General features: G+C 28.8%; 2 protein-coding genes across 4 annotated transcripts in view; one reads left to right on the top strand and one right to left on the bottom strand.

Moving 5' to 3' along the window:
• LOC108752626 (thrombospondin type-1 domain-containing protein 4-like) overlaps positions 1-15,839 on the top strand; it is a 22,001-nt gene extending 6,162 nt beyond the window's left edge. For both annotated transcript variants that reach the window (XM_018493595.1, XM_018493594.1), the window contains 12 exons: positions 5,887-6,037; positions 9,739-9,905; positions 10,405-10,501; positions 10,776-10,815; positions 12,299-12,423; positions 12,513-12,642; positions 12,865-13,117; positions 13,495-13,695; positions 13,928-14,089; positions 14,372-14,548; positions 14,649-14,865; positions 15,317-15,839. In XM_018493595.1, coding sequence (XP_018349097.1) covers positions 5,887-6,037; positions 9,739-9,905; positions 10,405-10,501; positions 10,776-10,815; positions 12,299-12,423; positions 12,513-12,642; positions 12,865-13,117; positions 13,495-13,695; positions 13,928-14,089; positions 14,372-14,548; positions 14,649-14,865; positions 15,317-15,453 — 1,857 coding nt within the window. In that variant the 3' untranslated portion in view covers positions 15,454-15,839. The remainder of the gene's footprint in view (positions 1-5,886; positions 6,038-9,738; positions 9,906-10,404; positions 10,502-10,775; positions 10,816-12,298; positions 12,424-12,512; positions 12,643-12,864; positions 13,118-13,494; positions 13,696-13,927; positions 14,090-14,371; positions 14,549-14,648; positions 14,866-15,316) is intronic.
• Positions 15,840-16,066: 227 nt separating this feature from the next.
• The window catches only part of LOC108752627 (transcription activator MSS11-like), a 15,957-nt gene continuing 13,313 nt past the window's right edge, over positions 16,067-18,710 (bottom strand). The window contains exons 5-8 of one of the 2 annotated variants that reach the window (XM_018493596.1): positions 17,751-18,002; positions 17,172-17,491; positions 16,568-16,748; positions 16,067-16,442 (exon numbers count right to left, since the gene is read on the bottom strand). In XM_018493596.1, the coding sequence (XP_018349098.1) occupies positions 16,182-16,442; positions 16,568-16,748; positions 17,172-17,491; positions 17,751-18,002 (1,014 nt within the window). In that variant the 3' untranslated portion in view covers positions 16,067-16,181. The remainder of the gene's footprint in view (positions 16,443-16,567; positions 16,749-17,171; positions 17,492-17,750; positions 18,003-18,710) is intronic. The other variant, XM_018493597.1, reaches the window with a different exon arrangement.

The following is an 18,710-nucleotide window of genomic DNA, read 5'->3' as shown; positions in this document are numbered from 1 at the left end:
TTTTTTTTTTTTTTTTTTTTTTTTTTTTTTTTTTTTTTTTTGCGTAAATGACTGGCAACACGCAAAGATGTGTCGGAATTAACTGAACTTTCAGATGATCCAATATTCGTACAGTCAGGTTTCGATATTCGTAAATTATGCTTGAGTAACTAGTATGTTAAATATTGACTAGGAAGTCTCGTTTAACGCACGCATGCTTAACGCATTCCTGCGGCTAAGTGTTGTCGACAATGCATATTTTTAGAATAATATAATCAGAGGAGAATGTGCAACTTCCTGCCACATGATCCGAAATCGAATAGCGAACCTCAGTTGCTGCAAAATCTTTTTTTGAACGGCCATAAATTTTATAACTTCTATAAATACTCTTCTCTCAAAGGCAATGATTAATGTTTTTATTCTTTACGCAAAAACTTTTGTCTCTTTTCACATATGTATTAAAGAATTTTTTTAAGTTGCAAGATCCTCCTCTTTTTAATGTGTTCAAAAGTTTTATAATAAATGTTAAAGAGTAATAATAATTTTTTATTTTCCAACCTTGACATTAATTTCATAAATTTTTGACATCAATAGTTTCTTTGTGCCGCTATTCTATACGACCGCAAAATAAAAATAGAAAATGAATAGTTAGAAATATCAAGATAACAAATAAGCGAGATTTGTAGGGCATAGCAGAAATTCTCATGAAAAATTGTTTTATTTTTTATGCCCAGTCATATTGCAGTTTTTATTCACTTGAAATGCATGTATTTGACATGTTTATGTGGGGGCTATTCGTCTTCATTATTGTGGGAGCACCGCGGCGCCAAAGGTTTTACGCTGACCCCAACTCGTAACGTGTTTGTTCCTAAATCGCGACGACGTCTTTATCTTCGTTTTGTTTAATGGCTCATAAGATTTCTCGGATCTAGAGTGAAACCGAATTTACTTGACTGGTACTAAGAAAGCAAACATTCGGCCGACGAATCTCTTCATTATCGTCTTTTTGTGTTGTGTCCTTGTTATAAGATTTTATATTGGACACAAATGTTTGTAATTTATAATCTTCATTAATGGTATGGGAAGAGGCTAAATAGAAAACTCCATTATTCAAAGCATTTTGTTGAAATCTTAGTGACACTCGCGAAAGAGTATGTAGCGTAAGTACATTACGAAAATAGCGAAGAATTATTTACTTTAATTTGAAAAGAAAATGCAACGGCAAATTAAATATGTTACACAAAAGATTTTGTATTATATATGTCTCAAAAATAGTTACTAAAATAATAATGTTGAGATTAAAACGTGATATCTAAATTTAGCTATAAGGTTTATAATACACTGTGTTTTACTTACATACCGAAGTATCATGATTTTTTCAATTGTTTTATTATTACATCAGTAATCTGTACAAATTAATAAATAGAAGAATATAAAAAAGCATTTTGTTAAAAGAATTTTGATGTTTGATCGAATGGCAAGCCTATAAAAAGATCGTCGACGTGCATCGCGCAGCAGGTTTGTCATTATGCGCCGCATTTAGGGCGATGAGGATTTTAACGGCTTGAGTGGTCACGAAAATAACACACCGAAAATAAGCGCTAAGCAGAGATTCGATGCTAGGTATCATCGCGAGACGATCGGTACAACGCCGATCTGGATTATTGTAAAAAGAGAGACGCGCCGCGACGCTATCTCAGGTTCATTCAACTTCACTCTCGCCAGTGATATTACGCATAATGCAGTTAAAGATGGACCTTAGAAATAGTGATGCACTTTGATACAAGGATCTCGGAATATCGTCTCAGAACTTCTTGTCTCATTTAAAATAATTTCCAAAATTATTATACGTCATTTGTTTTTTTTTCGCCTCATCTCATCTCGTCTTGTCTCGAAAAAATTGGATAAATCTATAATGGTTGCAATTAAACTGCTCTGCCTCATTATATACATAAATGTTTTAAATAAATGAAACAAGATAAGTAATCAATAATCTCAAACGTCTCGAAATAAAATTCAAGAACGTTGAGAAGCGAGAATATCGGCCCATCAAAATGAGAAAATTTATTGATCATTTATTTTTGTTTAAATCTCGGTATTAATGTTTTCTTGTCTAGTCTTGCTTTAATGTATCACAACTTAGAAATCTGACAAAATGCAGATCTTCAAACTCATGTTTCTATACAAAAAGGACGATTTTAAATATTTTAAAATTTAGCTAGGTATAGATCTGAAAATAATTTTTTTGAGCCATCAAAATAATTATGTGGGACGCTTAAATTGATTGCTAGAATGTCAACTTTTTACAATTCATGATGAAAATAAAAATCAGAACATAAGTCGAACGGGACAGTAACAGAAACATAAATAAAACTTCTAGGAAGGAAAATTGAAACAACGAAACGTAAAAGAAGCGTAAACGCTCATCAGGGACAGTATTCATCATGCTTAAAATTTCTATGTAATTATTTTGATAATTCAACAAAATTATTTTCAGATCTAGCTAAATATTTAGATACATCAATAAAATTGTTCTTGCTATGTATACATTTACTGATGTGAATACAAAGTACACATTATTTTTATATTTTAATAAATAATAAGTAACATAGAATTATATTAATTGTGTTTTTATTTACACTGAAAAAAATTTCTGGTTGAAAATGGACAAATCAGAATTTTCTGGTTAAATTTATTGGAATTCTAATTGAGATAACAGAATTCTGATTGATACAGTATTACTGTAAATGATAAAATCTACTAGAATTCTTATTTTTAGCAGAACAATTATATCAATCAGCATTCTGGTTATCTCAACTAAAATTCTAGTAGATTTAACCAGAAAATTCTGATTGGTCCATTTTCCAGAAATACTATTTAATTTAATCAGATCATTTTTTTTAGTGTACTGTCTCAATTAATAAAACGTTGAGTTGATCAAATACGAGAATTATAGCACGCGAGTTGGTTAATTAGGTGACTGGGACGACGTGTGCGCGACATAATGTTGCGACGTAATTTCGAAGAACCAGAGAAATTATTTAGCCGTTCACAAAGAAAATGGTTCTCTCTTAATCGTGCGTTCATGCGTTACTAAGTGATATGCAAAGTGTACACACGCTCGTATTTTATCGCTACGTAAACACGTAATGTGGCGAGGTGCTACACGAGGAGCTACACATATATAGGCTCGACAGAATTATGGCCCGTTTGTTATTATTTACACTGTACGGTGTGTTTCAATAATTTGTGATATTACATAAGTTGTTAGTTAAAATTGTTTTATTTAAATGCAATACTTTTGCGCAATCATCTTTTTTCTTTGTTATATTAAATGGATATTTTTATAATCAGCGAAAACGTTTGAAAATAATAATCGATCTTAGATTAATAAATTTCGATTTATAGATTGCATTTATTTGCTTGACTTAAAAAAAATTGGATTTAATTAGATCTAATAATGTTAAAATTAAATCTAATATTGCTATTTTTAAATATTTGGATTATTTGTTAAATGATTATAAGATATCTTCTTTAGAAATGATTATATGTAAAAGTTTAATGTACTTTTGCTAAAGGAATATTATTTTTTGAAAAAGAGAACAAAATTAAAAATTATCAATAACACTTATAATTAGATTATATTTTGTTTATAATATTTGTAAAAATAAAAATTTTACATAAATTGATCATAAAAAGAGCTATTAAAATCTCTCCTCTTGATTTAAAAAATTACTTTATCTTTGTTTTTTTTTATATACAGTTATATTCAGATTTGAAATTAGTAGGATATTTATATTCATTTTTTTATATTGTTCTTTTAGTGGGAAAAATAAAATCATCTGCTGTTACGTTCTGAACATTGAACTTTCTACGCCACTGTGCATTCATTGTTCGCCGCCGATTTATAAATTCACTCATGCGATATTCATACAATTAACATCGTGCGATCTCGCGTATACAAACGACAAGCAAGTTGACATTCATCCCGAGTTAATCCAATTGGAGAGAGGAGTGTCAGTTTGGGCGCGGCTTGATGTGCAGTTCACCGATTAAACCTGGTTGAAAATGAACGGTCAGCCTCAATCGAGCACCGTCATTCTTTCAGAATAATCCCCGATGTGTAAAATGACGAATTATGTTGTATTTCATATATCAAGCAGAGAGATACAGAATGTTAAAGAAACTCGAGTGAATTAAACTGATGTTCTTAAGAATTTTGATTAATTACTTTTAATTCATTAATAAAATAAAACTTATTTATCCTGCTTGGCTTGTAGTCCTTTTTTAATTATTTCATTTTAAAACTTATTAATTTGTATAAAAGATTGAAATAGATCGTAACTTGATTAAAATACGGTAATTGTAAGACCGTAAGTGTTGTAATCTTAGGAATTAAATTTATTAAACACTTTATTTATTAAATATTATATTATTTAATTTGTTATACATTTTGTCCAAATGCTTATATTTAATTCTCATATTAAAAATTATTATTTTTCAATTCGAGAAATTCTGATTAACTTATCGCAATCTATTTGACGTGCGTTACGTATTTTACATTCACCAAAACAAAACTTCTTATATATATTTATTAAACTTTTGTTAAAATATGAAGAAAATTTGGGAAATGTAGATAATATTTTCAAAAAATTAATGAGGTCACTTAGTGATAGCAAAGTGCAGGAGTGATTCGTAGGAGCAAGAGAAATAATTTATTGCTGCAGATATCAGTAAGCGGATGGAAGAAGCTCACAGTATAGATTAAGCTAGACTTCTTTTTTTTTCTCTCATGTATATGTACATGTGCCGCAACTGGGCCACGTGGCACGTACAGCGAGATAATACTTTGATCGCGATTCATGTCGAATCGTGCATCTTACATCTCCAAGCTACCGTTTGATCATTTAATTAACCTTGATGATCTTACGTAGAGATCTGGCGAGGAAGCAGAAACACTATTATCTCAATATAGTAAATTTTGTTGAAGCTATTTTGGTGTTTTTATGTAAAATGTTCTAGAAGAATATATATCATCATGTGAGTATTATAATTTATGTCAAACTAATCACAGAATGGCACCTGCAATATTTTCTTTTAGTTTAATTTTTGGTATTAGTATTCTTAATTTTCTATATATGTATGTTATATTTTTTGTGTAAAAATATATTTATATGAGAATCATGCGTCTATACCGTGTTCTTACGTATTTATGCTAATTTTCAGTACCAACGATTCACGCTTGATGTTTATTTCTGTGCATCAGCAAAACAGTAAGTGTGATAACTGTGCAAATGTAAAATGCTCATCCTGAGAACAAAAAGGGTGACTTGAAATTATGGCTGTCATGGCATAAATTTAGATGACAATTTGTCATCATTTTGTTTGCACTCTATATCACCGCCTAACCAAAGTTGCGATAATAATTCCGCTGAAAGGAAAAAAAAAACGAAATATAACCGCGTTGTAAATCGAAATATACGAGATTAGAATTTTGTTGTCTAAAAAATATATTTTGTAACTTCTAACGTTTCTACGTTTCTATCGTTTGCAAAGTTTTAGTATTGCAACTTTCGACAGCGTATTGCAAATGACGCGCCCGGAAATTGAGAATTTTTATCATGCATACAAGCGTAAATTGCTCACCTGCATCAGCTAAAGCGGGTGTGTCGCTTCCTATTAATTCATTTTATGATTAGCATCAGTAATTTTTATTCTGATTCTATTTTGACACCTAAAAAATGGAAATACATGAGGAATCATTTATCATCTACAATCTGTTCAACGGACCGCTCGTATCATTGATTTTAAACATTGATTGAGATTTTAAACTTGAATGAAGTCGCATGATTTATCATCTCTTATATAAATTTCTTGACTAGTATAGCACATGTTATACTGTTTTAGTGTGGTGGCGTAAGATTTGGCAATGGTCATCTGATAGATGGAATTTTCACGGAACCGACTTTGGAACCGGGTTATAATTTGGTGGCAGTGGTCCCACGTGGCGCTTTGGCACTGAACGTGACCGAACTCCGTCGCACGCAAAATTATCTTGGTAAGAAAAATGGGAATTTATGACTATTGATGAAGATAAATTAAGATAGCTGAACTATTTCTGAACTTTTATTATTAGTTAAACCTTGCACAGTACAAGTGCAAGTTAAATGCGTAAGATTCGCATTTATGTAAATGGGATTATAAGTATATAACATAATATACATAATATATGTATTTTGTGTTTTGAAGTATTATATTTTTAATGATTATGGTTATTTAATGTATTCTAATACTTCTATTTTGTAAAGCCGTGACATATTGTAAAAAGGTATAAAATTTTTATTATACAAAAAATATGCAACGGAAGCTGACAATAATTACTTTATTACAAAACATAAATTGATGTCGATGCATATATGCAACTTTGTGTATTTTGCAATGTAAATTGAACATTACATGATCAGGACGTGACTAACTAATTCTTTTTACTGGCGTTTATAGATACTATCAATGCTAATATTAATTGCACGATTGGCGCCAGGAATAATTCAGCGGTATTGCTTTGGATTTCGTGGAAATCACAGGCAACCGGTTGCAAGGAATGCATTTCTACCTACCATGAATTCTCACTGTTTATGCACAGTTTACGGTAACTCGTTATACAGCGTGGTCGTTAAATAGCAACCGCACCCGACGATTAAGATCATCGTCGTCCCGTAAATTATTACATTGCAAAAATTAAATTACGGCAGGCATTCTGCGAGATAAAAAATGACGTGATTTAAGAAAATAAAAACGTTATTTATTTCAATAAAACTATGATATTATTTTACTAAGGCTTGTATAACATCAAATGACAAATTAACAAAAAAGTCAAAAAGATTTAAGATTTATTAGAAACAATTTCAATTATTAAAACAGCGACGTCCGTTTAATTATCTAAATATAGTTATGTGCATCAGACATTAGTTTTTTTTAATTTATTAAGGCCCGATTTTTCATTATCTGATTAACATGTGGTTAAGCTTAACCTGACGTTTCGTTCAATGGGCTTCATTCATGACATCATTATAGATGAAGTTTATTGGATAAAACATCAGGTTAAACCTAACCACAAGTTAATCAGATAATGAAAAACCGGGTCTAAGATAGTAATTTTCTATTATAAAACAAAATGTATTAAAAATTTCATAATTAATAGTTATGATTTATGATTTTATGAAAATCAATTGATTTTTTCTTCTTTGGAGAATACCGCGTTTTTTGAAGATTATTGCATTAAAGAATGTCTTATATAATTTGTATTGTTATGCAATTTAACGAGCGTTATTTTAAATTTGCATTATATATATATATATATATATATATTTATATATATAATTTATTACATAAAACTTATATTGTATTCTTGGAGATTGCTTTTAAAAAATATTAAATTATGATATTAATAGAATATTATATTGAAAACTGCACAATATTTGCAATGGCATATAATTAATTGTAAGCTATTCTTTTTATTAATTAATTTAGAAAATATATATTTTAGCAGTTTTTTAAATCAAAAGATTTAAAAAATTAAAATTATTAAATAATACTGATAGTAACAATAGCTGATAGTAACAATAGTGACAAAAAAATATAATTGAATATATAATAAAATTTTCAAAATGTTTACAGCATCAAATAATTTTAAAACTATAAATATTTAAAGTAGTGTTTAAAACGTTATTTTTTAACAAATTTAGTGATGATATACTATTTGAAATTTGATTAGAAATTGAGTTTCAAAGGTGTGAAGGTAATCATCATTGTGTCGCCTGCGATGCCTTTCGAATTCATTCATCGCTCGCCAGAAGCAATGTAATGATTACCTTTCACAGGATGCGAATAACAGATCGTAATCAGTGTACCTATGCAATGATGGCGTCATCGATAAGCAAATGAATCGCTAGCAGTGTGATTAGTTGCGATCATTAACAATACTGTCGGAACTTTCATTATCGCCGATATGATCGTGTCTCCCATTATCCTCACTTAATCTGTGAAGATGAATGATTCGAAAGAAATCAATAAGAACTTACTTCTCATAAAATGAAAACCATCTAATCTTTAAGAATTCAGAAAACATAAAAACATAAATAAACATAATATTATAAAGGTTAATTAATATACATATATACATATATATGTATACATATACGTATGTTATTATATCATATGAAACAATTTGAAGCATTATAAATGCATTTTTTTCAGGAAAAAGAAAAAACTTATTTTCTTAAACTTATTTTCTTAAAAACTGTTACTTTAAAAATTCTCTACAAAAAGATATCATAACTAAAGATGAGCAATCAATCTTCGTAAAAATTTATAATTAAGTAATTTTAATTTTTAAAAATATTGTATTAAAATTGTTAACATTTCAAAACGTTGCAAATCCAAGTAAAAATACAAATTGCACAATGGGCAATTACAACTTCTTAAGTTATACTACCTACTCATTTTTTTCGTTGCTTGTATTAGCACTTTCCATCAAATACGAGTATTAATATGTGACAGAACAGCACTTACAACTTTGATACAATAAGAATGCATTTTCACAATTTTGGTTCTTACAATGTTTTGCCAGGCACGCTTTTATATTATATATTATTATATATAATATATAATGTATCTAATAAATTAGAATTTTTATAAGAGAATGATAGCAATTAAGGAAATATTAAAAGAATGTTTATAAAGGAATTGTATTTAAATTAATTTAGAAAGCAATAATAATTAAAATGACACACTCTTTCAAACTTTAAAATACAAACAAAGATAATATAAAACAGAGCTAATGAGAGCGCGTCTAAAAAGGCGTAAGATATTAGTTAATAAGATAATTTAGTAAGATTAATTTAAAAATTAGAAGGTAAATTCCTCACCTCTGCAGAATGCATTTCTGTCAGCTTTAATGCATTTGTTTCTTGCGAAATATGTTTGTAACATAATGTAATCTAATCTTTTGCGAGACTGTAGATGGAACGAGGATCGCCCACTTAATTAGATGCACCGGCCCGTGCCATATGGATTACATAAATCGCGTGTGATTGCAAACTAGTTCATAAACGACTGCTATTGTGCGCCCATGTCTCGTTTAAACGATCATGATTGCCAGCTTTAGCGTGATCCGTGTCAATCGACGTGTCGAAGAGCATCGTCGCTCTATGTATAAGAATAAGTAGTTCACTCGCAAATAAATGCGGTCGTCATAGTTTTCTTTCATTTTTAATTAAACCAATATTTCTGATATACATAGATATATTTGTAATAAATATATTTGTTTAAATATATATATAATGACTACAATATATTCTCGCTAGATACATATTTACTTTACAAAGATAATTTGTAACAATGACTATTTTTTTAAACAAATTTAAATAATAAAGATTATGCGTTTTGCAGTTTTCTCCGTGTTCAGATTCATTCTTGGAATGCCAACGTTTCGTGAATCTTGCAGTCCACTTCATCAGGGCGAGAACAACCTGATATAGTATCAGGTTGTTCCTCGCCTTGATGAAGTGGACTGCAAGGTTCATGAAACATTGGCATTCCAAGAATGGATTTGGACACGGAAGAAACCCGCGAAACGCATAATCTTTATATAGAAAGTACCTGTGGAAGTCTCAAGAAAATTTAATAATCATTTTATTGTATTTGTAAGAAATATATAATAGGATATAATAATAATAGGATATAATAATAAATTTGCAGCAATTAGATTGCAAGATGGCAGTTATTTATTAAACGGGAACAATTTTATCAATTGGTCTGGCGAATATAAAGGAGCCGGAACTACATTCGTTTACCGTCGTCAAAGTCCTCAGAATTTGGAAAGCTTTTCTGCTGCAGGTCCATTACAGGAACCTATAGATATCATGGTAAAGTAATATGATAAACGTTAATCTAAATAATATAATTTTGACAATTATTTGCATACAACAAAGTTTATAAAAGTGATACTTATACAACAAAAATATTCAAATATTATATATTATATATTATATGCTCCATATCTTATAAAATATTTTGTATTCTTCAACTAAATTATGGGTATTGTTATAACGCAACCGTAACAATGGGGGCTTAGAATAGCAATTGTTGCATGCTAGCAATCGTGGGCGTTAATGAGTTCAACCGAGTTCCATTTAACCCTTTCACTGCTGATTTCCCGTACAATCGTCATAAGTCGTATAGGTTCCTATGTTTAATAATGTTAAATTGCGTACTCTTTCACTTTCAGTTATAATACTAAAATTCAATAATTACAAAGCATTTAATCATAATTTAATAATTAAGAAATTACTTTAAAATATATTTTAATTAAAAATAATTAAGATTTATGTAAAATAATATAATCTAATTTTTGTCATTTCATAGGTTTTATATCAAGAACCAAATCCTGGTATTGTTTATCGATATCGGATTCCTGGAAATACAAATTTATCGAGAAGCAATCATTTCCCGCATAACGCAGGTATTATTTTATTATAACAGCATATATTCGAAAAATTATAATAATTTAAAATATGTTTAATTTAAGTTTGCCGATTTTTAAATATTTCTTGTAGCAGATAAAAAATTATTGTTTACTATTTTATTTATATAATTTTTAGACTCACTTTACTTAAAAAGACAATTTGATAAACAGACAAAAATTGACGTTATAAAGTTACTTATTTAAAATGATAAATATTGCATGTTAAACATACATAACAAATTATTAAAAATTAAAAATTATATGATTATAGTTTCCAATAGAGGCGTTGAGCATAGTTTACAAAATAGAAGGTAGGACATTTTTTTTTTATAAATTATATATTTTATAAATTATATATTTAATTTATCTGAAAATAAAATAGAGGAGAAGGTATTATTATGGCACAATCCAGTTACATTTTACATTTTAAAATAACTTTATTAATAATCAATATTTAAGTTTAAAACTTGACAATTACATTTGTTAAAATGTTATTGAATCGATTCTGGATTTAAAGTTACAAAATATTTATTATTTAAGACACTATTAATAAAATGTGATGACATTGTATAATGACTCGAAGAAAAATATGGGTGATAATGTGACGTTCCAAATAGCCTTCAAAATTAGTTTTGTTTAGAAAATTTATTAGGTTACAAATAAAAAAGTAAAACATTACAAAAAAGTAAAACATTTTAAAATGTATACAAATAAATGTATATACATTCACACAACTGCATATAGCTGTTCAGCATTAAAAATAGTACACATAATATAAAGTATAGAGTAACAATAGAATTACAATCGATTATCAAATAATTATTTTAAAAAAAGAGGCCGTGAGTAATTAATACCATAAAGGGCCCTATTAGCAAAATGCTACACTATTGTTTAAATTTGCATAATTTAAAATATATACAGTCAAATAAAATGTTAAGTAGCAAATAGTGCACTTAAAAATACATATATTCTTGTAATACACTCAAGTTTAAAAAAATAAGAAAGTAGGTGTAATTAAATATTAAAATGTATCTCAGAAATGTTTCGAAATACTTGAAAGTAAAAAATGCGTCATAATAAATGCTGGCTATTGATTATTAGTATATTAGCGTCATGGTGTAACGGCCAGCTACTGAATAAACAATTCCATAAGTAATCGCTAGACTAATTTACATTACTCTAGTAATTGCTAGAATTTGCCACTTAATTACGGAGGTATTAAGAGATATTTATTATGGCTACACATTAGCTATAATACCACTTTCTCCTCAATATATTGTTGGATAATTTATACCAAATATAACACATATACCAAATGGTCTACTTAAAAAACAGCAAATATTGAGTATAAAAAATGATTCCAAAAGGATAATGCTGACAGAATTTATAAACCAATTGTCAAAGTACATATTTTTTAATATAATTAACATTTATAATATGTTAAAGTGTAACACATATTCCATTTATTTATCTTAAAATTTATGTTTTAAAACATATAAAACATGTTTTATTTTTATATTATTTGTTTACTTATTCATAAGTTATGCTATTTTAAGAAATGTTGAATATCAACACAAAGTCTTTAAATAACATATTCATATTACGTTAAATTAACACTCAAATATGTTAAAAAGTTCAACACAAACGATTAATAAAAATTTAAGCCGACCATTTCCAATACAAATAAACAATGTTTTTTTACCGTGCAGGTATAATCTATCTTTTGATGATAAGCACCATGTTTACAATTTCATATCTGTAGCAGTTAAATAATCACAAAGAATCTAATTTTAGATTCGAGAATGGACCAGCGATAAGTAATGTAACATCGCCACCGTATTCACCACGACGTTATAGGAAAAGAAAATTTATCTGGAAAGCAGTTGGTCACGGGGAATGTAGCAAATCATGTGGTGGAGGTAAATGAGAATTAATTGATAATTAGTTTGTTTTATAATAAATTATGTGGGGATCTGCGAGTACAAAGAGTTTCTGTATGTTATATAAGGTGTACAGGTACTCAAACACGTGTGTATCAAAGAGCACACGCAGCAGCCAGTACCGGAAAAGAGATGCCATGGAATAGAAAAGTTGCACGAAATTCATCTCAGATGTAATACCATGCCATGTCCTCCCAGGTAAACTTGATTTTAATTTATATTCCGTATGAAAAAATATAATTCTCATATCGAATGTATAGTTACGTACGTTTATATTACATGTATATTAAAATGTTATTGCTATTAACAAATAAATAAATATGTTTTCTAATGTTGCACAAATCTGATTATTTTAAAATATTTTTATATTTTTTTCTATATCTTTTAAAAATAGAAACATTAAAAACTGTATTTTCGAAGGTGGCGAGGCGGACCATGGAGTGACTGTTCTACTTCTTGCGGTACTGGGGTTCGTATACGGGAACTTGAGTGTGTACAGGAAGTAAAAACGTCGTTAACGATGAGAATTGCCGATGGTGCCTGCACAGAACCGAGAAATCTTCCGATAAGCGAAGTGTGCGAAATGCCAGCGTGCGAGGAGATTAAGAAAACGTCGACGCAGACGTCTCCTCAATCATTGACTTCACGATGGACCGTGGGTGTTTGGTCTCAGGTAATAATTTTGTTCACGCAGACACACATATACTTAAAATTAATCAATTTAATATTAATTTGTTGTATATAAAAGAGGTAAAGAAATAAAATATACGATATGTCAAATAAAATTTGATATTTAGTAAATTTCATTAACAGAGCGATATTATGTTGAATAAAACAGCTCACTCCTAATTGCCATAAATTTTGACCGAAAACATTTCAAATGATATCAATTGAATGTCTTTAAATGGATTTCCGCTGATAAAAAATAGTTTCTAAACAAAATTTTTTTAATTGTTCTGTTAGCAATTATTAATGTATAAATATTTCGATCACTTCAATTTTCAATAATTATTTAAACGATTGTAATTTTTTATTTTATTTGTTATAAAGTGTTCCGTGTCCTGTGGCTTAGGAAAAAGAACGAGGGTTGTAACTTGTGCTACTGAAGATACTCCATGTGATCTCTCAGAAAAACCTGAGGCAAATGAAACATGCGACTCAGGATCATGTCCAGTGAAATCAACGCCATTAAATGTTGTTTCTGCGAAGTTTCAGAGTCCGCAGTGGTTATTCACTGAGTGGTCTGAACAGGTGAACCTTTATTACTTGCAAACTCAATAAGAAAAAAATCGTTCTAATAAAAATAATTATATAATTAATTTATTTTTTATAATAATAATTTATTAATAAAGGCACTGACAAAAAATATATGATAATTATAATTTTCAAGTTATTATATTATCTAAAATATTACATTTAAAATTATGGAAATTAAAAAATTTTCATATTGATTTTATCAACAATTTATAATTATCGACTGTAGTGTTCGGCAGAGTGTGGAACTGGTGTTCAAACTAGGAGAATTCTTTGCGAAACAAGCTCTAACGAAGAACATTGCGATGAATCGAGTCAACCTGAGACTTCCAGAGATTGTTTAAGTAACAGAACTTGCAGCGGTCAGTGGTTCACAGGGCCGTGGACGGAGGTCAAGCTTAAATAATTAATTATCTGTATTAAATTATCTATATAAAAATTTATAAAAATTTTAAATATTAAAATAAAAAGTAGTAGTATCACAAAGATTATAAGTTTATGTATTGATATGTGTGTTGTGTGTATATATATTACATATGTTACGTATTATTATGAAAATTCGAAAAGATATTTATAATTATATTTGCTCTACTATGTATAAAATTATCTCAATGTAATAATATTTTTATTTTAATTATTAATATGTGTCGAAAATAATTTTATATTTTTATAGTGTTCTTCAAGTTGTGATGTAGGTGAGCAAGTAAGAGACGTTGTATGTGTTACAACTCTTCGAGGTTCTCTACGTGTTGTCTTAGACATGAATTGTCCTGCGAACAAACCGGAGAGTAGAAAATCATGCAGAGAGCGTACCTGCACCTCTGATTGGTTTACATCAGATTGGACGCCGGTAAATATTTATTTTGTTATATTAAAATCTTAAAATTAAAATTTCAAAGACTACATAGAACTTAAATAAATTATACTTACTTTAAAAAATCAATTTGCAGTGTTCGCGATCTTGCGGTAAAGGCATTCAGAAACGCGAAACCCGTTGTCTGAATTCAGATGGTCAATTACCTGAATCATATCAGCTTCACTGCCGAGAGGAGAATCGACCAGTATCTCGAAGAATATGCAATGATTATCCTTGCAGAGACGATTTACATGCATCTGAAAATTCTCACAAGATTCTTCAAGTTCAAGACGATCCTGAGATAACGAATGGTTAAGCGAATTTTTAAGCTTGAAGTATCGAAAATTTAATAAATATTATACGTTGTTAAATTTATGTTGTTAATATTTTACAATTTCTGTAAAGTCTAACGCGGAACGTTTTACTGAATATCCAAAAATTTAGCTATTATATATACATATATAAATGCAGATTTAAAGATGACTTTGTTGTATCATCAAAATAATTATATAAGGTGCTTGAACTAGTTGTTAGAATGTCAAAACTTTTTGCAGCATTGCTCATGGTTGAGTTTTGTACGTAATTATTTCGATAATCCAACAAAATTATTTTCAGAACTATATATCTATTTAAATTTTTAAAGATTTTTCTACCAAAAGCCAAAACGTATTCTTTTCATATACAAAGTTATCCTTTACATAAAAAATTATATATTTATAAATAGTATTTTTATGTATCATATTAACATTTTATTTATTTTAGGTGTCGAAGATAATCCTGTTTGCAAAGACAAAATGGCTAACTGCAATTTAGTCACGCAAGCACGGCTATGCTCTTATCAATTTTATAAAGAGTCTTGCTGTCTATCGTGTTCTCGAGGCAAGCAGGATTTTGAATAGAAATCCTCCCGACAATTATGGTCATTATGACTTTTTAATAAATAAAACTGCCTTTAGTATATATTGCCTGTTAGTATCTATTGCCAATTAAAACTCTATTTTTGTCGCCTATTGGTATAAATAATTTTTAATAATTAATAGATGAAACTTTTGTACGTTTTTTAAGTATAGAGATGTAGATATGCATGCTGCAGAGCAATTTAATATGAAACTCATGATTTCGTCAATAATTTTATATAAACAAGATATTTGATAAAGAAACAGAAGAGACTGAGATCGCATATTGCGGTTATTGTGCAATTGCCGGTTTATTGTAATGATCTGACGCAGCAATTAAATCTGCACTGTTCTCGCATAATCATAAATATATTAAGCATTAATAAATATTACGCTTTTTCAATTTCTTGTTGTTCACTTACCTTCTATTTCTCTGCTTCTTTTTTATTTCAATACTTTGATTTAGTACAAGAAATTTTATATAAAAACATATTGTATATTATTATTCAACAATGAACGAGGAACGTGTACTATTTACATTCTCTCTAAAATATAAACCTATTTACTACATTCTCTATTAACAAAATAAATTATATGTATATACAAATAAAAAAGTTTTTTAAACTAGATGAGACGTTGTATCATGGAAACAAGATGATTCCCAGATATTGAATATTGAGCTTATAAATCTTTGATTAACTTTATAAATTTTTGATTAATCTGCTGCTGGTTCAAGAATTATCTTCGCTTTCTTCTGCATTGTTTGTACTGTTATCGTGATTTTTGTACGCTGAGAAAAACGCCAAGGCTTTCATCAGCTGGTAGCTCTTGCTGATGGGTATATTACTGTCGTACAAGTTCTTTGAAGATTTACAATCTACATAGAACCACCAGTTGCATTTTAAAATAGTTTGATCGAACAACGTTGATTCTGGACATAGGAAACTCTTCATAATTAGACCATCGTCTGTTAGTGCGCAAACATGGAAAACCTAATCACACAAAAATTGATTTTAAGAATTTTCGAAACAGTATTAAATAATAAGTATTAAATAAAATTAATTAAGTTCTTTTTTAAGCGATTGCTTTAATGTAATGTAGCTTTTAAAAGTCTCACCATACATCCCAAGTCTTCGTCGGCATAAAGACCCGGGAAATGCTTTTGATCGCCACAATAAAAGCTCGTATCTGGCAGATCGACGCGACTCGCGAAATTATCGTCAAAATTTTTGTCGTAACCAACGGGATAGTATTCCCGCGGCGCATTCATCACTTTGGTAGCTCCAGAATTGTATTTACTGTAAATAGAAAAGTTCAAGTTTTCTTCTCAATGACCATATACATGACCATATACGATTCTGCTAAAAGATCTAAAATTTTGTTGAATATGGATTTGAAAATAATTTTGTTGAAATGTCAAAATATATTCAAAATAAGTAAATTTAAAAAATATCGTAATCATGCACAAAATTTTGATATTTTAACTAGTTTTAATGTTCAATAAAGTTATTTTGATAGTTCAACAAAATTATTTTCAGATCTGTGTCCAGAAAATTTTGATTTTTTTGTAGCAAAATCGTTCATTCTGTGTACTTTATACGCAAAACATATTTTATTTTTTATAAAATAAAAACCTGTATTTTTTTTTCAAATTAATTACATTCTTGCTTATAGAATTTATTAAATAAGAAAATTGAAAGTATTAATTACAAATAATTTACCTTTTAAGAGGTGGAAGTGTGGATGTTGTGGTGGTACTGGTAGTACTAGTAAGTCCCTGTTGTTTTTTAAGAAGTTGTTGCTGTCTCAGAAGAATTGCTGCTTCCAAAGCTTCTAGAGTAATATTACTTGCTTCTGCGAGAGCCTTTAATGAAGTTTCCATCCCTTGGATGGGGGCCAAGGAAGGTAAACTGCTGGGTAGTTGTACAGATTGCCGTTTCTCGTTTTGTTGAAGGCTAGTATCAGTTGCAGAAAGAGGGTGCAATGAGAGCAGTGTCATTTCGTTCACTGAAGCAGCCATCTCGTCGCTCGGCAAAGGTAGCTGTACAAAAATAGTAATAATATTTAAACTCATAATCTTCAAGTATGTTTCTAAATACTCATATGACTTAAAATACATTACAACATTTTATTGAATTACTCATAAGGGTCAAAGTTTTCGACAAGATATACATAATTTAAAATTGTCGTAATTTATTTTAGTAACTGCTGCATAATAATAAACAAGATAAGAATATTAAATAATATATATTTATAATATAAAGTTTTAATAAAGTTATTGTTATTAAATACATTTATACCTGTGTGAAATCATCTTTTGATACTTCGTTATCCGAGTCCTGTAACAGAGTGCTGCTACCACTGATTCTGTTCGTCAGTTTTGCTGATGATTGCGGCATCGCGATGAAAGGTGGCAAGCCAGCCTTTGACGATATTGAATTAGCCGTTACTTTTGATGATGGAAGAGCCTCAGCTTCGACCGTACCAACTGGTGGAATTGCGGCGATAATAGGTAGTTTTGGCATCGCTCCCGCCATCGCTATTATTTGTGGCTGTAGAGAATCGAAAAATTATCTAAATTACAGAGACGTACAAATACAAAGTGCTACATATTATTATCAAGATTTAATCAAGTATAATTCTCAAAGAGTTTTTTTGTTAGAATAATCAAATCTTTATAGCTAAAAATATATACATATGTTTGATATAATAACAGATTCCAAAGTAAAAAACAAATAAAAAATTAGTAGGTAATTGACTAGAAATTTTGGGTATTATTAGCAAGTGTAATAATGTTATTAGTATGGGTGATACTTGTTTGAGTAGTAACTATATAATAAATCTAGCAGTATTAACCTACAGTTTCTAGCAAATTTCTAATTGGCTAAAAACAAAATTTATCGCGTAAAACAAAGAATAAAACTGTATTTATTCTTAAATTGCTTTTATAATAATATTGAAATCTTAAATCTTATTAACAACAATATTTTATAACAATGTCAGATTATTATATATTATCCATTAACGTATATTCGTTAGATGTTCGAAAATAGCAATATTGTAAATGATGAAAGATAAATAAATTATGTTTTGATTTTTCCAATTATTTAATCTTTTCTTATTTTTATTTTTTTATTTTTTAAAAATATTATTAGATATTTTTTGAATTCCATAATTTTAAACGTTCCGTCTAATCTAGTCTAATTTATTTTTTTTGTAATCAAAAAATGATAACTAGGATATTTTAAATTTTACTGAAT

This window comes from Trachymyrmex septentrionalis, unplaced genomic scaffold (assembly GCF_001594115.1).
Source record: "Trachymyrmex septentrionalis isolate Tsep2-gDNA-1 unplaced genomic scaffold, Tsep1.0 scaffold60, whole genome shotgun sequence".
Lineage (NCBI taxonomy): Eukaryota > Metazoa > Arthropoda > Insecta > Hymenoptera > Formicidae > Trachymyrmex > Trachymyrmex septentrionalis.
This window is presented reverse-complemented; position numbering and strand designations above follow the sequence as displayed.